The 22077-nt window shown below is 47.9% G+C and overlaps 1 protein-coding gene across 1 annotated transcript in view; it reads left to right on the top strand.

Moving 5' to 3' along the window:
* The window catches only part of LOC128697404 (uncharacterized), a 924312-nt gene that overhangs the window by 530832 nt on the left and 371403 nt on the right, over nt 1–22077 (top strand). Inside the window, exon 6 of the mRNA XM_070094201.1 lies at nt 14362–14504. Within this exon, the coding sequence (XP_069950302.1) occupies nt 14362–14504 (143 nt within the window). The remainder of the gene's footprint in view (nt 1–14361; nt 14505–22077) is intronic.

Raw genomic sequence — 22077 nt, 5'->3', positions numbered from 1 at the left:
TGTAAAATAACTTTTGGACTTCTGTTACTTATACTTCTTGAGATAAATCCAAGTAATCTGTTGGCCTTGTTGTGCACACTAAGGCACTGCTGCCTTGGCTTTAGATTTCTGCTTACCATGACTCCCAAGTCCTTTTCACATTCTGTATGATCAAGCTCTACTTCACCTAGATTATAGCTTCGAGGGTTATTTTCATTACCATTTTCATTACTTATCGACATTGAACTTCATCTGCCATTTTTCAGACCAGGACATTAATTTGTCCAAATCCTCCTGGAGTTCATTGCTCTCCTCCTCAGAGTGAATTATACGGCCTATCTTTGTATCATCAGCAAACATACTCATGTCACTCGTAATCCCTTCATCAAGGTCATTAATGTAAATTATGAACAAGAGAGGGCCTAAAACTGATCCTTGTGGAATGCCACTTGTGACTAATCCCCATTCAGATTTCACTCCATTAATGGTAACTCTCTGCTTTCTATTGGTAAGCCATGCCTCTATCCATGCTAGAACTTTACCTCCTATACCATGAGCTGCCACTTTTTTCAAGTCTCCTGTGAGGTACTCTATCGAAGGCTTTGATTCACTAGCAACTCTAATTTCATAGTCACGTTTAGCGTTTCTAATCCCCTTTTTTACTTCTCTTTTAAGCTGAACATATTGGTCAGTAAGGTTAACCTCTCCTCTTCTGATGCGCCTATAAATTCCCCTTTTCTTCCCTAATAGATGCTTTAACCTACTGTTAACCCATTTGGGATCGTTATTATTAGACCTAATATCTCTCTGGGGAATGTATATACTCTGGGCATGGTGTACATTATTAAGAAAAAAATCATAAAAGCAGATCCCTTCATAATCATAAGTATGATCATCGCCAATAAAATCATTAGCTAGATAACCCCAATCAAGATTAGACAGATATTCCCTAAGTCCATTATAATCGGCAGAACGGAAATCAGGGATTTTTACTATATTATCATTATTCTTGCATTCCTAGTTAATGCTAAAAGTGATGGATTTGTGATCACTTGCGCCAAGCTCTTCAGTGACCTCCAGATTATTCACGAGTGTTTCCTTATTTGACAAGACTAGGTCTAGCAAATTATCACCCCTGGTAGGCTGTCACGCTCTGCTTCAGAAAACAGTCCTGAACTGTTTCCATAAAGTCACTGGACTCTAGATTACCTGTCAAAGAATTCCAGTCAATTTAACTTAAGTTAAAGTCCCCTACTATGACTATGTTATTGTGTCTAGAAGCCCTAACAATTTCGTCCCAAAGAAGTCTCCCTCTATCGTGATCCAAGCCTGGAGGTCGGTATATTACACCTAGAATTAGTTTTTCTTGACCCTCTACAAACTCTACCCAAACAAATTCTGTTACTGCTCCATCTATTTTTATACCTGTTTTTATGCAACAATTAATATTTTCTCGAACATATAATGCAACTCCTCCCCCCTTCCCATTACATCTATCCACATTGAACAACTTAAATCCCTGAATATTACACTCAGCAGTCATATCCCGACTCGTTAAATCATACCACGTTTCAGTTAATGCAATGATATCAAAGTTCCCAGCACATGATACCAAACGTAGTTCATTAATTTTATTTCTTGCACTTCGACTGTTAGCATAAAATGCCACCATACGTTTTTTCTTCTGCACATTTTTCCTATTCATCTTTGTTTTTACACAATTTCTGAAATTATCATTACCCATGACAGTTACTATTAAGATTCTTAATATCAGAGCATAAGTCAATATATCCATACTCATTATTTATCATTTCTAAACCCATAACTCTAACTAATCCTAGTTTAAAGTCCTAACAACCCCCTCAACTGAGTTAGCAAGAAAACCCACACCTGCCCTGGATAAGTGAACCCCATCCCTGGCATACATGTCATTTCGGCCATAGAAGTTGTCCCAGTTGTCAATGAATGGTACTGCATTATCCTTACAGTGTTTATCCAGCCAACAATTAATACCAATTGCTCTGGACAACCATTCATTACCAACACCTCTTCTTGGCAAAATGCCACATATAACAGGGCGCCCCCCTTCTTCCTAATGATGTCTATAGCTGTCCTGAACTTTCTAACTAAATCCTCACTTCTACGCTCGCCTACATCATTGCCTCCAGCACTGAGGCAAATAATAGGATTGATCCCATTACCGTTCATGATGTCAAGCCGGCTAACAATGTCCTCCATCCCAGCCCCAGGAAAGCAAACCCTCTGTCTCCTACTCCTGTCCTTCAAGCAGAATGCCCTATCCATGTATCTAACCTGGCTATCCCCAACAACAACAATATTTTACCTTCCTTGTTGTCGTTCGTCGTGACGGTCCCAGTAGTCGACTCACATTCGTCAGGTAGCACCGAGAATGCGTTGGAGGTTTCCACAAGAGTTTCCACAGCAGTCTCTTCATCGTTTCTGGCTTTCCATTCGTCTTCTTGATCGTCAACTTCCTCGTCCCCTGCTGTCCAGCCACTGACCACGATCCCTTCTTGACCTGAGGACTCGAAACAGGAGGAATACTTCGAATCCTCTTGTTTTCCTCGGTCAATCTCCGTATCTCCATCTTCGCTACCCAGTAGTCGACTCACATTCGTCGGGTAGCACCGAGAATGTGTTGGAGGTTTCCACAAGAGTTTCCACAGCAGTCTCTTTCTTCTTCATCGTTTCTGGCTTTACTTGATCGTCAACTTCCTCGTCCCCTGCTGTCCAGCCACTGACCACGATCCCTTCTTGACCTGAGGACTCGAAACAGGAGGAATACTACGAATCCTCTTGTTTTCCTCGGTCAATCTCCGTATCTCCATCTTCGCTACCCTCAATTCTTCCTTAAGCTGCTGGTAAAGTTGCTCGATGGAGAGCATCTTGGTTCAGTCCACGGGGAGCACACAAGACACTTCTTCACAGAGTTAAGTACAGGTCACCATGGATAACCAGCTTTGAACATTAAAATGGTATAAAATACCGACAGGTTGTTTCATACTATGGAACAATGCTCTTCTCCAGACTGAGGGACTGACCACCTCAAAACTTTAAGGGTGATGGACTGATTACATCGTCTTCAAGTATCTTCTGCTTCTATCAACTTTTCTGTACTTGACTAAAGAAGCCTACTGTGTAGGCGAAACGTTTCACAATAAAGATACCTAACTGTTGCATATGTGTCTTACCTAATAACCAGCTTTAAATATAGGCTAGACGAGTACATGAGAGGTTAATCTAACAGTACTGTTGTGCTCTCTGAGTGTGTCAGAAAGAGAGCGGCCAGTTTCTCCAAAGTACTGAAGAGGACAGGAGGAACAAGAAATAGAGTAGGCACCAGGAGAGGTGTGAACTAGATTAGGGCGAAGTGTGTTAGTCTGGAGAAACTGGCCGTTCTCTTTCTGACACGGGTAGGCGAGAGTTAGACTTGCTTATCATGGGCCAGTAGACCTGAAGCAATGTTTCCTTCTTAAATGGGTGGGTGTGACTTGGACCTGCCTAGCATGGGCCAGTTGATGTGATTATTGTAATAATGTTGGTAGAATTACCGACAATGTCTTAGGTAAAAGGACACAAGTGCAACTAATGTGACATTTTATAGTGTTAACGTTTCGCTCTCCAGGAACTTTGTCAAGCCGTTAGATGCTTGACAAAGCTCCTGGAGACCGAAACGTTGCCATAACAAAATGTTACATTAGTTGTATTTATGTCCTTTGGTCTGCTTACGTTTCTACTTCATTTCCCTGTAGTTCCTTGTGTTTGGTTGTTATTTCCACCACTGCTTCCCACATCATCACCTCCTGGTTGCCAGGGAGCATTTCTGCGACGCTCCTTTTCCCCCTCACCTCCCCCCCTATCCTTCCCCTACCCTTCCACCTCACCTCCTCCCCTACCCTTCCACCTCACCTCCCCCCTACCCTTCCACCTCACCTCCCCCCTACCCTTCCACCTCACCTCCCCCCCCCTATCCTTCCCCTACCCTTCCACCTCACCTCCCCCCTACCCTTCCACCTCACCTCCCCCCCTACCCTTCCACCTCACGTCCCCCCCTACCCTTCCACCTCACCTCCCCCCTACCCTTCCACCTCACCTCCCCCCCTACCCTTCCACCTCACTTCCCCCCCTACCCTTCCACCTCACCTCCCCCCTACCCTTCCACCTCACCTCCCCCCCTACCCTTCCACCTCTCCTCCCCCCTACCCTTCCACCTCACCTCCCCCCTACCCTTCCACCTCACCTCCCCCCCTACCCTTCCACCTCACCTCCCCCCCTACCCTTCCACCTCACCTCCCCCCCTACCCTTCCACCACACCTCCCCCCTACCCTTCCACCTCACCTCCCCCCCTACCCTTCCACCTCACCTCCCCCCCTACCCTTCCACCTCACCTCCCCCCCTACCCTTCCACCTCACCTCCCCCCCTACCCTTCCACCTCACCTCCCCCCTACCCTTCCACCTCTCCTCCCCCCCTACCCTTCCACCTCACCTCCCCCCTACCCTTCCACCTCACCTCCCCCCCTACCCTTCCACCTCACCTCCCCCCCTACCCTTCCACCTCTCCTCCCCCCTACCCTTCCCCCTCACCTCCCCCCCTACCCTTCCACCTCACCTCCCCCCCTACCCTTCCACCTCACCTCCCCCCCTACCCTTCCACCACACCTCCCCCCTACCCTTCCACCTCACCTCCCCCCTACCCTTCCACCTCACCTCCCCCCCTACCCTTCCACCTCACCTCCCCCCTACCCTTCCACCTCACCTCCCCCCCTACCCTTCCACCTCTCCTCCCCCCCTACCCTTCCACCTCACCTCCCCCCCTACCCTTCCACCTCACCTCCCCCCCTACCCTTCCACCTCACCTCCCCCCCTATCCTTCCACCTCACCTCCCCCCCTACCCTTCCACCTCACCTCCCCCCCTACCCTTCCACCTCACCTCCCCCCTACCCTTCCACCTCACCTCCCCCCCTACCCTTCCACCTCTCCTCCCCCCCTACCCTTCCACCTCACCTCCCCCCTACCCTTCCACCTCACCTCCCCCCTACCCTTCCACCTCACCTCCCCCCCTACCCTTCCACCTCACCTCCACCCTACCCTTCCACCTCACCTCCCCCCCTACCCTTCCACCTCACCTCCCCCCTACCTTTCCACCTCACCTCCCCCCCTACCCTTCCACCTCACCTCCCCCCTACCCTTCCACCTCACCTCCCCCCTACCCTTCCACCTCACCTCCCCCCCTACCCTTCCACCTCCCCCCTACCCTTCCCTCTGCCTCAGAAAGTTGCACAATAATGATTGATGATTTTTATATGAAATACAGATGATAGAAAAGTTATCTAGAAAACACCAAAAACGACGTAAATATATTTAATTTATTGTCGCAAAATTGTATTCCGACCAAATTCGTAATGTCTGATAACTCTGCTTACGACAATTGTAGAAGCAAAATTTAAAGCACTGAATTATTTTTTAGAAATTAAAAAAAAAATCAGAAAAAATTTATATTTTCCAAAATATTTTTTTTTTTAAATCCAGGAGCGGAGGCCCCGTCCTTGAAGAAATCATTGAGGTCCTCCGAGAGTCCCAATAATATCCTCGGAAGAATTTTTTATTTTTCCTTTTATTACCCACTTTATCACCCACTTTATCACCAAGCTTTTCTGATCACTCAGCCAAGAAATTTATTTTTTGATCAAATTGCGATTTTTTCCCCCCCTCGGTGTTTCCGCTCTGTTTACGATTTACGTCGGATATTTTTTTTTTATATTGAGTTTCTATCAACAACAATTAACTTACGTAGAATTTAGGTCACATGTCACGAATCTCAGCATAGATTCACGAGAGGTCGTTCCTGCCTGACAAACTTGCTGACGTTCTTCAATAGAATATTTGAGACAGTAGACAGTGATAAGGAATATGATATTGTTTATTTGGATTTTAGTAAAGCCTTCGATAGAGTATCTCACAGGAGACTCTTGAAAAAAGTGGCAGCTCATGGTATAGGAGGTACAGCTCTAGCATGGATAGAGGCATGACTTACCAATAGAAAGCAGAGAGTTACCATTAATGGAGTGAAATCTGAATGGGGATTAGTCACTAGTGGGGTTCCACAAGGAACAGTTTTAGGCCCTCTCTTGTTTATAATTTACATTAATGACCTTGATGAAGGGATTACGAGTAACATGAGTAAGTTTGCTGATGATACAAAGATAGGCCGTATAATTCACTCTGAGGAGGATAGCAATGAACTCCAGGAGGTTTTGGACAAATTAATGTCCTGGTCTGAAAAATGGCAGATGAAGTTCAATGTCGATAAGTGTAATGAAAATAACCCTCGAAGCTATAATCTAGGTGAAGTAGAGCTTTATCATACAGAATGTGAAAAGGACTTGGGAGTCATGGTGAGCAGAAATCTAAAGCCAAGACAGCAGTGCCTTAGTGTGCGCAACAAGGCCAACAGATTACTTGGATTTATGTGATGAATGGTTTTGAAAACCGACAAGTTGAAGAATTGAGACACTTATGCAACACATGGGAATCCCATGTGTTGCATAAGTGTCTCAATTCTTTAACTTGTCGGTTTTCAAAACCATTCATCACATTTGTTAGACACTGCAACATCATGGGATCTTGGTACAAAGACTTCAACGCTTGCCCAACCTTTGGACGACGACCTACTTACACTAGTGGCAGGTCCCACTGTGATCCCGCCTCCTCCTGCTTCAACTCATCTCACCGCAGTATATAAGCCACCTCTCTGGCCCTATGCTGCACTTACTACAAGAGTGATGGACTGAACACATCGAATCCAGGTTGAGGGACTGATTACCTCATACTTCTACTCTCCTTACCCATTTCTACTTTGTATTGGACTGATGAAGCCACTGTGTGGCGAAACGTTTCTTCAATAAAGATTCCCATGTGTTGCATAAGTGTCTCAATTCTTCTACTTGGATTTATCTCAAGAAGTATAAGTTACGGAAGTCCAAAAGTTATTTTACAGCTCTATACATCACTAGTGAGGCCTCATTTAGATTATGCTGCTCAGTTTTAGTCCCCTTACTACAGGATGGATATAGACTCATTAGAGAACATACAGAGAAGAATGACTAAAATGATTTACTGTGTAAGGAACCTCCCGTATGAAGATAGACTTAAAGCCTTAAATCTCCACTCTCTGGAGAGGCGTAGAATGAGGGGAGATACCATTCAAGTGTATAAGTGGATGACGGGAATAAACAAGGGAGATATTAATAAGGTACTGAGGGTGTCGAACCAGGTAAGAACCAGAAATAATGGATTTAAGTTGGATAAATTTAGATTTAGAAAGGACATAGGTAAGTACTGGTTTTCTAACAGAGTTGTAGATGCGTGGAACAGTCTTCCCAGTGGGGTGATAAAGGCTAGGACCTTGGGTAGCTTTAAGAGACTGGACAAATATATGAGTGGGAGGGGCTGGGTTTGAGTGGTGTCATTGGGTACGGGAGTTATTTCTTGGGTAGCTTTAGGTAGAGGTCGTTTTGATAAGGACCTGCCTCGCATCTGCCAGTAGGCCTTCTGCAGTGTTCCTACATTCTACAGGAGCAATGACTCCACTGCAAACCTGCCTCCTCAATTACTCCTATAACTCCCACCTGTGTGCTGCCCTCCAGTGTTCCTTCTCCTGCGTCCTAGCCTGCTGCCAGCTACTCAAGATTCAAGACTTCAACTACCACAAGTTCGATGCAACAAACCCTGCTATTCCTGTGTCTCAAATCTGCCCCAGGAGCGCCTAGTTGCTGGGTTAAGCTCTGGCTCTTTCTCTACGACTGTAGACACTCCTTTCCAACGTCTTCCCGCTCACTCCGTTGGGAGTCTTATCTAAACTCTTGTCTGGGTTAATCCCTGGGTCAATTTCTACACTCCTCTCTAGCGCTAATCTTCGCCTGTCCCGTCTTCTCGCTCATCCCATTGGGATCTTACCTGCACTTGTTGGTCCGTTCGGTCACATGAAGGCTTTAACTTTCCTTGAAGCAGGCGGCAGATTGGTGACTTTTTTTTTTGTTTTTTGCATTTTTCGGTAGGATGTTCCAGATTTAAGGCCTTTTATTTGCATAGAGTTCCTTGATTGAGCTGAACGCATCACTTTTGCCTGGGCATCGTCCCTCGCTGGGCATCTTCTCCCACCAGTTTATACACAGCCAGTTGGTTTAGAAAGACACGTAAGCAAACATTATGACATATTTATTAGAAAACGTTTCGGTCCTGGGACCTTGATCACTTCTAACATACAGAGGTAGAAAGACATTATATGTCTTCATTGGCTTCTTCTTGAGAGCTCTTCGCATCTCCAGCTCTTGTTTTCTTGAAGAATTTAATTACATAATACAAGCCTTTACAGGTCTTCAGTTCCCATCTTTCTTCGTCCGAGATTGCAGACTCAAGGCACAAGCTATCCTCAACAAACCGCCCATGGAACAGCCCCCTAAGCAGTTCATAGTGCTCCCATGTGGTGATGTTGCCATGAATACTCGCCGGGCACTTGCTATGAGTAACATCAACGTTTCCACCATAAACACATCATCTATCAAAGACCTCACTACGAAACGCAGCCCCACACCTCTAACTTCTACAGCAGGCGTCTACACCATCCCCTGTGGATTCTGCCCCAAGAAATATGTAGGCAAGACAGGCAGAGATCTTGCAGTCTGCCTGAATGAGCATCGAAATGCCTCTAACAGAGACGATGTAAGGTACGCCCGTGTCCTCCACAGAGACTCCACGGGGCATTTGATGAACTGGAATGAGGCACAACTCGTTCTCACCGAACCAGACCTCAGACGCCGACGGTGCCTAGAAGCCTCACTAATCGCCGTCACCGACACTATAGAACGTAACACTGGAAACTACAAAATTTCAAAAACATTGGCATACATGATACTTAATAACCACCAACCCAACAACACAGGAGTCACATGATTTCATCGTCTACCATCCTCGTCCCAACATGACATTCTTCAGGTCACCATGCGTCACTCACACCTCACTCTCCGCCTATATATATGTCTTTTTACCTACCAATCAGACAGTCCGATCATACAGTTGCTCTACACCGCAAGAAGCCTCTCTTCGACCCTGTTGGGGTGTAGAATTTATATTCTACAAACGTGATATCCTTTTCACAATGCTGTCGAATCGTGTGAAAATCAAGCCTGTGAATGGTGCAATAAATGACTCCTCGAAGTTAGCTTTAGCTACCGTCGTTAGGACCTGCCTGCAGGTCAAATTTACGGCAATCCACTCTCTGAAAGACTCCTTCATTGTCGTCTGCACAGATGACACGGAAGCACTAAAACTAATGGACGACTCTTCAATCAGGACCCTACAAACACAACAATTCACTCTATCCCCGTCTCCATTCTTGAAGTCGAAACGTTCGGTCTTTGTGAAAAGACTTGACAATATCGTCACCTCTCTCTCTACTGAAGCACTGAAGACATCTATTGAGGAACAAAACACGTGGGCCTCGGTAGACAGCATCTCAAAGATCCCCAACGCCACATCAATGCTAAAGATTACATTCTCAGACATCTCCATGGCTGCCCAAGCTCTCTCTGACGGTCTGGCCATCTCATATTACCACATTCACCCAAGTCATATAGAACAAGAACGTTTCACATACATCTCCCACTGCTGGACCTGCTACTCCTATAATCACACCACCAAGGACTGCCCCATCAAGGATAAGAAGTTTTGTTCAAAATGTGGGAATGATGGACACGATTTCAGATCCCGCACCATTACTACAACACCAACATGTCTTAACTGCAAGGGTAATCATCATACCCTTGCAGCTAAGTGCCCAATCAGGAAAGAAATCATATTGAAGAAAACTAAAGTTCTGAAGAAAACCTCCAATTCACCGACATACGCTGCAATAACCAAACCACAAACCGACGCCATCAAGACTCTACACGCTAATCTACAGGCACCATCGCCCAGCAACTCCCTCTCTCCACTCCCAGACGGTGCTCCTTCCAAGGTGCTCTACTGCATGGTGTATGCACACCTTGCAAACGCAGCAAGCCCCGGCACTTTCAACACCACTATTAACGAACTATTCCGTCTGAACAACATGCCTGCCTTCAATTTTCCGGAATCCGCACCTTCAGAAGACATCCTCAAGATCCTTCCCAACGTCCTGAACTTTACTGCACCTACAGACCTGTCTCCTGCCCAAGCAACTGCTCCTGTAACTTCTATAACCACTTCCACCGCTGACAACGTTGATCAAGTTGCCTCAACCACCGCCTCCCACCTCTCCCAGCCTGCTGTTACACAACCATTACACCTCACAGCTGCTCCTGTCGAACCTCAGTCACCTGCTACCACCATTGTAGATTCTCCCAGTGAATCCACTCCAGAAGAGGAAGATAACGACGACTCCAGTAAACCCTCATGGGAAAGCCTTACCTTTTACACTTCTCCTTCAAATACTGACACCATGACCTGTACTGAACTCTACAAAAGCCTCGGTGCTGGAACAGTCAAGTATGCATGTGAATCACCGCTTCACTTCACGCTCACCCAAGTTCTTGAGTTCATCAAGCCTCTACGTTTCACCTTCAGCAACAAGGCTAAATTATACCACCTATCTAGAAGCAGCTTCAAAAAGTTTGAAAATGGCTCCATTGCTAACCTGCCTCCTCAGTTACTCCTATAACTCCCATATGTGTTCTACCCTCTGATGTGACCTAGCCTGCTGCCAGCTACTCAAGATTCAAGACTTCAACTACAAGAAGTTCAATGCAACAGTCCCTGCTATTCCTGTTCTCAAGTCTGCCCCACGATCGCCTTAGCTGCTGGGTTAAGCCCTGGCTCTATTTCTCTTACTAAGAACACTCCTCTCCAGAGCTACTCTTCATCTGTCCCGTCTTCCCCGCTCATCCCATTGGGATCTTACCTAAACTTGTTTGTTTGCTTGCTTGCTTACCAATCAGACTACTCACATGTCCTTAACCTAATCTTGTCTGCTAACAATCTTCCCTCTCTAATCATCCCTCCTTCTTGCTTCTCTTCTAAACCCCCTATAACCTCTCCCACTCCCCCTCTTCCTACACCCTCCTGCTCTCCTCCTAACCTACCACTCTTCACTCCCACCAACACCCCTCAGCCCCTACCCCTCTTCACATCTACCCCTCCTACCAACACTCTTCCTCCCCTACCCCTCTTAATTACTTCAACTACTCCCACCACCTCTTTACCCACTTCTTCCTCCATTACCAAAGCTTCCACTCCCTCTGCATCCACCATCGCCCACTCCTCCTCCACCACATCCAAGACTTCATCCAGGTCCAACTCCTCCTCCAAACGAAATCCACTCAACCCTAAACCTGCCCTACTTCTGATATACAGACTAAAGAACATAAAAACAGATCCATCTCTTCCTCCCCCTCCAGGAAACGGACAAACACACACCCACCGATGGCACCACTATCACGGGCTTAAATATAAACTCCCCCGACACCAACTTCGGTATGACGAAGCCATTAAATCATCTTTAAGATGATTCAGTTCAATGTACGTTCTTCACAATTAGACACTTACTGGCCGAGCTCCTTGAAGCAGAGAGGCCAGATATTGTTTTACTAAACAGTATCTGCCTCAAAGCCCCTCAACGTATCCGCCATTATGGTCATACTGCACTACAGTCGCCCTATGATCCCCACGATGGGATTGCCATCCTTGTCAAATCCAACATAAAACGTGAATTTCTCCCAATCCCTTTTATTCAGCAACACTGTCTTGCGGTCAGAATACACACCCACCTTGGCCCCTTCATCTTTTTCACCACCTATGCTCGACCAAACACTATTCTCAACATACACGATCTTTCCTTAGTCTTCAGCTACACCAACACACCAACATACCTACTAGCTGATATGAATGCCAAACACACTGCCTTTTATCACACCAGTAACAACCAACTTGGTCAGCAATTACTCAGCTTCACAAACCACAAACACCTAGTTCACCTCGGCCCAGACTTCAACACCTTCTATAACCACACTGGCCAAGTCAAACCCGACATCATTCTGGCAAACCGAGCCAGCTCTCTCTTTCAACACTACGTATCACCTGGCCCTATTACAGGCTCTGATCACATTCCCATCATCTTACACATCTCCTCCAACCCTATCCTCATCCCGGCCACACCTTCCTTCTCCCACAAGAACGCTGACTGGGATGCCTTCCAACAACACATAGATAATACTAACCTCACCTATGACTACAACAACAAACCCATCTCTGACATTGACACTCAACTTGCTCTCATCCAAGACACCATTACACAAGCAGCCAACACCGCAATACCAAAGAAAACCCACACCACTCGTTATTCCTTCGAACCCTTAATCAGAACAAGAAGACTAATTATCTGCTACCACAACCGCTTCCTCTACAACACACACACATTTAATCAAGTCCGATTAGATCTCACTTACCTCAGAAACAACATACTACACAGTCTAGACCAAGACCACAACAATCAGTGGTCACAGCTACATTCTTTTCAAGATTGATGGACTGACCACATCGACTCAAGGCTGAGGGACTGATTACCTCAAAGTCCTCTTATTTTTCACCGTTCTGCTTTGTATGAACTGATGAAGCCACTGTGTGGCGAAACGTTTCCTCAATAAAGATACCCAAGTTTTGCATATGTGTCTGATTTATCAAAGATTGACAGTTGAACAAATCTCCGCGAACGACACTCAAAATCTAGTCAATATCTTCCATATTTTTGACATAGCCCTAATCCCACTAGTGGACTATGTGAAAGCCATTAACATACCCATACACTCTGCCCCGGCCCAGACTCATGGGTTTCCATGCTCATTAAGATCTGCAAGAAATTTCTATCATATACCTTGAATATTTTATGTATATGGTCATCCCACAGTAGTTAAAAACGATTATGGCAGCAAAGTAATGGCAAATAACTATAGACCAATAGCACTAACGTCCCACAAAAGTCACTGAATGGGTTTTAAGATACAGGATCACTAACCCCTTGGATTCACAGCATTTGTACAGCCCAGGATGTTCTTAGAGCAGGTCGCTGGTGCCCTCAGCAACTACTGGACCACTGTGACATGGTCTAGGATGCACTGGAAGACAAAATGCGGACATGTTACGCACAGACTGCAAAAACCTTCAACAAGTTTGGCCCTGGTGTGAGTGCGCACAAAAATTAATGCAAAGGGAATAGCTGGGAAAGTCGGCAAATGGATTTTCAACTTTCTAACAAATAGAAAGCAAAATGCAAAAATCAACGAAGTTAGAGGCTGTCACCGTGAAAAGTTCTTCTCCCCAAGGCACAGAACTCGCCGCCATCCTTGTCATCATCCTCGTATCTAATTTAATAACAATAATATATTTTTACAAGTACATGTACAAGGTACACAGTCCTAGCTGACATCAATGACATACTACTATATAGAAAGTCGCTTGTTATGCAGAGCATTTCCCGCAAATTAGATTACTTTTGTCCCAGGATGCGACTCACACCAGTCGACTAACTCCCAGGTACCTATTTTATTGATGGGTGAACAGGGACAAGTGTAAGGAAACACGCCCAATATTTCCACTTTGCCGGGAATCAAACCATGGACCCTGAGCGTGTAAAGCTCTCGCTTCACACGCTAAGGGTCCATGGTTAGACTATACTAGAACTTGCATGGGTGAAATTCATTGGATGCATTAAAGCATAAATCAGCCTCCATCAGCCTACAATACCGACAAGATGAATTAGACACTCGAGTAATATCTGGGTATCTTCACTTGTAGACTTTTCGCCAACCAGTGGCTTCATCAGTACAATACAAGGGCATAATGTTAAGAATGTAGAATTATATGCAAAAGATTAGGTAATCAGTCCCTTATTCTTGGAGTTGGTGAAGAGCACCTTTGTCTTGAAGACTCTGAAGGACAGGCATGAAGTTTGGTGCTTATATACCAGCGTCAACAGCCTTTTGTCGTACATAATAGGGACTGCCAATAGGCCTCGCTGTCTTCAAGAGGGTATGGGAGAGGTTCCTAAACTCAATTCCTGACCTTCCGGCCAGGAGTAACACCGGGAGGCTTAATCTGGGACCGGGCCGCGGGGGCGTTGACCCCGGGAAAGCGCTCCTTGGAGATGTATGACCCCCTCGGCTTTGGAATTCATTATGAAATTAAACATTGTATAATGTAGTGTGTTGTATAATGAAAGTGTTATATAATGTAATGTATTGTGTTGTATAATTAAGTATTGTATAATTTGGTGTGTTGTGTTGTATGATGTATTATTACATTATCAGATAATGTTTGTTCTTTTCACAGTGTTGCCGAGGAGTGTGGTGATCCGAGGTCCCGGAGCCGTCCGTGAGGGCGCGCAGGCGCGGCTGGTGTGTGTGGCTGAGGGCTCCCGTCCACCACCAGCCATAACCTGGCGGGTCAGGAGAGTCATCCACAGAGCACACATGGTAGGTTCCCTCCAGTACCCTCCATGACTCCCTCCACCACCCTCCATGACTCCCTCCACCACCCTCCATGACTCCCTCCATCACCCTCCATGACTCCCTCCACCACCAGCCATAACCTGGCGGGTCAGGAGAGTCATCCACACAGCACACATGGTAGGTTCCCTCCACCACCCTCCATGACTCCCTCCACCACCCTCCATGACTCCCTCCACCACCCTCCATGACTCCCTCCAATACCCTCCATGACTCCCTCCATTACCCTCCCTGACTCCCTCCACCACCCTCCATGACTCCCTCCACCACCCTCCATGACTCCCTCCACCACCCTCCATGACTCCATCCACCACCCTCCATGACTCCCTCCACCACCCTCCATGACTCCCTCCATCACCCTCCATGACTCCCTCCATCACCCTCCATGACTCCCTCCAACACCCTCCATGACTCCCACCACCACCCTCCATGACTCCCTCCATCACCCTACATGACTCCCTCCACCACCCTCCATGACTCCCTCCACCACCCTCCATGACTCCCTCCATCACCCTCCATGACTCCCTCCACCACCCTCCATGACTCCCTCCACCACCCTCCATGACTCCCTCCACCACCCTCCATGACTCCCTCCACCACCCTCCATGACTCCCTCCACCACCCTCCATGACTCCCTCCACCACCCTCCATGACTCCCTCCACCACCCTCCATGAATCCCTCCACCACCCTCCATGACTCCCTCCACCACCCTCCATGACTCCCTCCACCACCCTCCATGACTCCCTCCACCACCCTCCATGACTCCCTCCATCACCCTCCATGACTCCCTCCAGCACCCTCCATGACTCCCTCCACCACCCTCCATGACTCCCTCCATCACCCTCCATGACTCCCTCCACCACCCTCCATGACTCCCTCCATCACCCTCCATGACTCCCTCCACCACCCTCCATGACTCCCTCCACCACCCTCCATGACTCCCTCCACCACCCTCCATGACTCCCTCCACCACCCTCCATGACTCCCTCCACCACCCTCCATGACTCCATCACCCTCCATGACTCCCTCCAGCACCCTCCATGACTCCCTCCACCACCCTCCATGACTCCCTCCATCACCCTCCATGACTCCCTCCACCACCCTCCATGACTCTCTCCACCACCCTCCATGACTCCCTCCACCACCCTCCATGACTCCCTCCACCACCCTCCATGACTCCCTCCACCACCCTCCATGACTCCACCACCCTCCATGACTCCCTCCATCACCCTCCATGACTCCCTCCACCACCCTCCATGACTCCCTCCATCACCCTCCATGACTCCCTCCACCACCCTCCATGACTCCCTCCACCACCCTCCATGACTCCCTCCACCACCCTCCATGACTCCCTCCACCACCCTCCATGACTCCCTCCACCACCCTCCATGACTCCCTCCACCACCCTCCATGACTCCCTCCACCACCCTCCATGACTCCCTCCACCACCCTCCATGACTCCCTCCATCACCCTCCATGACTCCCTCCACCACCCTCCATGACTCCCTCCATCACCCTCCATGACTCCCTCCACCACCCTCCATGACTCCCTCCACCACCCTCCATGACTCCCTCCACCACCCTCCATGACTCCCTCCATCACCCTCCATGACTCCCTCCACCACCCTCCATGACTCCCTCCACCACCCTCCATGACTCCCTCCATCACCCTCCATGACTCCCTCCACCACCCTCCATGACTCCCTCCATCACCCTCCATGACTCCCTCCACCACCCTCCATGACTCCCTCCACCACCCTCCATGACTCCCTCCACCACCCTCCATGACTCCCTCCATCACCCTCCATGACTCCCTCCACCACCCTCCATGACTCCCTCCACCACCCTCCATGACTCCCTCCATCACCCTCCATGACTCCCTCCACCACCCTCCATGACTCCCTCCATCACCCTCCATGACTCCCTCCACCACCCTCCATGACTCCCTCCACCACCCTCCATGACTCCCTCCATCACCCTCCATGACTCCCTCCACCACCCTCCATGACTCCCTCCACCACCCTCCATGACTCCCTCCATCACCCTCCATGACTCCCTCCACCACCCTCCATGACTCCCTCCACCACCCTCCATGACTCCCTCCATCACCCTCCATGACTCCCTCCACCACCCTCCATGACTCCCTCCATCACCCTCCATGACTCCCTCCACCACCCTCCATGACTCCCTCCACCACCCTCCATGACTCCCTCCATCACCCTCCATGACTCCCTCCACCACCCTCCATGACTCCCTCCATCACCCTCCATGACTCCCTCCACCACCCTCCATGACTCCCTCCATCACCCTCCATGACTCCCTCCACCACCCTCCATGACTCCCTCCACCACCCTCCATGACTCCCTCCACCACCCTCCATGACTCCCTCCACCACCCTCCATGACTCCCTCCACCACCCTCCATGACTCCCTCCACCACCCTCCATGACTCCCTCCACCACTCTCCATGACTCCCTCCACCACCCTCCATGACTCCCTCCATCACCCTCCATGACTCCCTCCACCACCCTCCATGACTCCCTCCATCACCCTCCATGACTCCCTCCACCACCCTCCATGACTCCCTCCACCACCCTCCATGACTCCCTCCACCACCCTCCATGACTCCCTCCACCACCCTCCATGACTCCCTCCACCACCCTCCATGACTCCCTCCACCACCCTCCATGACTCCCTCCAGCACCCTCCATGACTCCCTCCATCACCCTCCATGACTCCCTCCACCACCCTCCATGACTCCCTCCACCACCCTCCATGACTCCCTCCAGCACCCTCCATGACTCCCTCCAGCACCCTCCATGACTCCCTCCAGCACCCTCCATGACTCCCTCTAGCATCCTCCATGTGTTTTTCCTTACGTGTACAGTACTGGACACGATGGCAATACATGTACAGTACTGGGTACACGGGGGAGGACACCATAACAACGCACTTAATACTCTCGGTTCATACATGTACGTTTTAGAATCATTAAAAAGCAAATCATACAAGTCGCGGATGATCTTAATCATGAATCACGAAATCGTAATGACACGATTTCAAATAAACCATTCCACGGGTGGGGTTAGAACCCGCGATCAGAGAGTCTCAAAACTCCAGGCAGTCGCATTAGCCACTGGACCAGTGGCTAACGTTCCCTAGCCTTGAATGAAGGTAGTCAGCCCCCTAGTCTTGAATGAAGGTGGTCAGTTCCTTAGCCTTGAATAAAGGTGGTCAGTTCCTTAGCCTTGAATAAAGGTGGTCAGTTCCTTAGCCTTGAATGAAGGTGGTCAATCCCCTACCCTTGAATGAAGATGGTCAGTCCCCTAGCCTTGAATGAAGGTGGTCAGTTCCTTAGCCTTGAATAAAGGTGGTCAGTCCCCTAGCCTTGAATGAAGGTGGTCAATCCCCTAGCCTTGAATGAAGATGGTCAGTCCCCTAATCTTGAATGAAGGTGGTCAGTTCCTTAGCCTTGAATAAAGGTGGTCAGTTCCTTAGCCTTGAATGAAGATGGTCAATCCCCTAGCCTTGAATGAAGATGGTCAGTCCCCTAGTCTTGAATGAAGGTGGTCAGTTCCTTAGCCTTGAATGAAGGTGGTCGATCCCCAAGTGTAAAGCATGAGGAAGGAGATTTAAATCCTGGAGTTCGAAGCAAGGTGTAGCAGCTGGAGATGTCAACATAGGTAGGCTCACACCAGCATTCTGTGTTGACGAGTACCAGTGTTCCATCTTCAAATGTATTTTGTATCTTGGCAAGATTTCTTTATGCCTCAAGTTATGGACAGATGTTATAGGAATAATAAATTTAATAATGATAATAAACACTGCTATTATTAAATAGTGATAAATAACATTTTTATAGGCCTTTGACCCATGACCTCTGACTTCCTCCACTCAGTTGACTTCCTCATTCAGTTGAATTCATCACTCAGTTGACTTCATTCACTCAGTTGACTTCCCCCACCTCCGTTGACTTCCTCCACTCAGTTGACTTCCTCACTCAGTTGACTTCCTCCACTCAGTTGACTTCCTCATTCAGTTGAATTCATCACTCAGTTGACTTCCTCCACTCAGTTGACTTCCTTCACTCGGTTGACTTCATCATTCAGCTGACTTCCTCCACTCAGTCGACTTCCTCACTCAGTTGACTTCCTTCACTCAGTTGACTTCCTCCACTCAGTTGACTTCCTCATTCAGTTGAATTCATCACTCAGTTGACTTCCTCACTTGATTGACCTCTCTTATCCCACAGTGTTGTGGGTTGTTAAATTTTCTAGCCACGGTATTTTGAGTTATGATTTGATCCAACCACGTTAATGTAGGTTGAATTGTTCCGGCCATGATTTTGTAGATTTTGAATAAATGGACTGTGAATTGTTCCAACCGCGGTATTATGGGTGTTGAATTGTTCCAGCCACGGTATTGCGAGTGTTGAATTGTTCCAGCCACGGTATTGCGAGTGTTGAATTGTTCCAGCCACGGTATTGTGGGTTATATTCCTGAGATATACTCACACTGGTATATGGAGCCAGGGTGGGTGATAACGAGGGTGCCTGGCCCCCCTCCTGCTCCACCGGTGGCACTAATTTCTTACGACCCTTGCTATTCTTGGCACCCCTCTAGTGTTGTGGCATCACGAACTGCCCCTCTTACTGCTGCTGCCATTATCGCTCTTTATGTAAACACACACACTAGTGACGAGGTGGGACCAGGAGCTATGAATCAGCCCCTGCAACCACAATTAGGTGAATACACAGACACACAGACAAACACACACACACACACACACACACACACACACACACACACTGTGGATGGTAGTACCTAATTTATTGTGCACCCCGTTGAAATACACAGATGACCTAGGCGAAAGGGTTAACAGGATTGCCTCTTTCTTTCACACACAGTGGGAAGTACAGTGCCTCCACTTAAAAGGAGAGGTTTGGGATATTGACTGTATGGAGTGACATCTAAACTGTCGTGTCTGAGCGCCTCTGCAGAGACAGTGATTTTAGTGGTGAAAGTGTTCAATAATGGAAGTTTGGCATTTGTGTGTCTTCCAGAAGTACTTGTAACCAAGCCTAAGTCTGGCCACAACATGTGTGTGTGTCTGCCAGAAGTACTTGTAACCAAGCCTAAGTCTGGCCACAACATCTGTGTGTCTGCCAGAAGTACTTGTAACCAAGCCTAAGTCTGGCCACAACATGTGTGTGTGTCTGCCAGAAGTACTTGTAACCAAGCCTAAGTCTGGCCACAACATCTGTGTGTCTGCCAGAAGTACTTGTAACCAAGCCTAAGTCTGGCCACAACGTGTGTGTGTCTGCCAGAAGTACTTGTAACCAAGCCTAAGTCTGGCCACAACGTGTGTGTGTCTGCCAGAAGTACTTATAACCAAGCCTAAGTCTGGCCACAACGTGTGTGTGTCTGCCAGAAGTACTTGTAACCAAGCCTAAGTCTGGCCACAACATCTGTGTGTCTGCCAGAAGTACTTGTAACCAAGCCTAAGTCTGGCCACAACGTGTGTGTGTCTGCCAGAAGTACTTGTAACCAAGCCTAAGTCTGGCCACAACGTGTGTGTGTCTGCCAGAAGTACTTATAACCAAGCCTAAGTCTGGCCACAACGTGTGTGTGTCTGCCAGAAGTACTTATAACCAAGCCTAAGTCTGGCCACAACATGTGTGTGTCTGTCAGAAGTACTTGTAACCAAGCCTCAGTCTGGCTACAACATGCGTGTGTGTCTGCCAGAAGTACTTATAACCAAGCCTAAGTCTGGCCACAACATGTGTGTGTCTGCCAGAAGTACTTGTAACCAAGCCTAAGTCTGGCCACAACATGTGTGTGTCTGCCAGAAGTACTTGTAACCAAGCCTCAGTCTGGCCACAACATGTGTGTGTGTCTGCCAGAAGTACTTATAACCAAGCCTAAGTCTGGCCACAACATGTGTGTGTCTGCCAGAAGTACTTGTAACCAAGCCTAAGTCTGGCCACAACATGTGTGTGTTTGCCAGAAGTACTTGTAACCAAGCCTCAGTCTGGCCACAACATGTGTGTGTGTTTGCCAGAAGTACTTGTAACCAAGCCTAAGTCTGGCCACAACATGTGTGTGTTTGCCAGAAGTACTTGTAACCAAGCCTAAGTCTGGCCACAACATGTGTGTGTTTGCCAGAAGTACTTGTAACCAAGCCTAAGTCTGGCCACAACATGTGTGTGTCTGCCAGAAGTACTTGTAACCAAGCCTAAGTCTGGCCACAACATCTGTGTGTCTGCCAGAAGTACTTGTAACCAAGCCTAAGTCTGGCCACAACATGTGTGTGTCTGCCAGAAGTACTTGTAACCAAGCCTAAGTCTGGCCACAACATCTGTGTGTCTGCCAGAAGTACTTGTAACCAAGCCTAAGTCTGGCCACAACATGTGTGTGTTTGCCAGAAGTACTTGTAACCAAGCCTAAGTCTGGCCACAACATGTGTGTGTTTGCCAGAAGTACTTGTAACCAAGCCTAAGTCTGGCCACAACATGTGTGTGTCTGCCAGAAGTACTTGTAACCAAGCCTAAGTCTGGCCACAACATCTGTGTGTCTGCCAGAAGTACTTGTAACCAAGCCTAAGTCTGGCCACAACATCTGTGTGTCTGCCAGAAGTACTTGTAACCAAGCCTAAGTCTGGCCACAACATCTGTGTGTCTGCCAGAAGTACTTGTAACCAAGCCTAAGTCTGGCCACAACGTGTGTGTGTCTGCCAGAAGTACTTATAACCAAGCCTAAGTCTGGCCACAACATCTGTGTGTCTGCCAGAAGTACTTATAACCAAGCCTAAGTCTGGCCACTGCAACCTCAGTCTGTTCACATTACAAGTTGCTCCATAAATGTAGCTATCTCCGTTTATGTTATAGTGGGTTATAGATCTACTCCAGCTTCTGACTGCCTTCCTGTGACTTTCAGGTTCATTATTTACTTCTCTCTTGAATGGTACTTCTCTCTCTACCATTCAGGATAGTGATACCTAGTGTTAGACACTGACAAACCAAAGTTATATTCTATATTATCCTTCAGGGTACTTTCCTTGGCTAATGCATCAACTTCACGCATCTCTGTCTAAGGTCTACTTTTATTGGGACAAAATCTGTTTCTCCTACATACAATAGATTGAGCCTCATTATCCTCCTAACCTGCCACCTATTTCATACACTTGCAACATCGGTCACATTGCTCCCCCTATCCACCCTATCATATGCCTCCTTCGAATCCTTTTCCAAATGCAACGAAAACCTCCTCCTCTTCATCCTCCTCTTCCTCCTCCTCTTCCTCCTCCTCTTCCTCCTCCTCTTCCTCCTCCTCTTCCTCCTCCTCTTCCTCCTCCTCCTCGCCCTCCTCCTCTTCCTCCTCGCCCTCCTCCTTGTTTTCGTCAATATCTGGAGAACAAGCGACCTGGCTGAGTACCACTTGAGCGAGGATGATCTCTAATGAATCCTTATCCATGCCACCTCACCTGTCATTATACGATGGGCGTACCATTCAGGGGAGTGATGGTACCATTCAGGCCAGT

The sequence above is a fragment of the Cherax quadricarinatus genome, chromosome 44, assembly GCF_038502225.1.
Source record: "Cherax quadricarinatus isolate ZL_2023a chromosome 44, ASM3850222v1, whole genome shotgun sequence".
Classification (NCBI taxonomy): domain Eukaryota; kingdom Metazoa; phylum Arthropoda; class Malacostraca; order Decapoda; family Parastacidae; genus Cherax; species Cherax quadricarinatus.
This window is presented reverse-complemented; position numbering and strand designations above follow the sequence as displayed.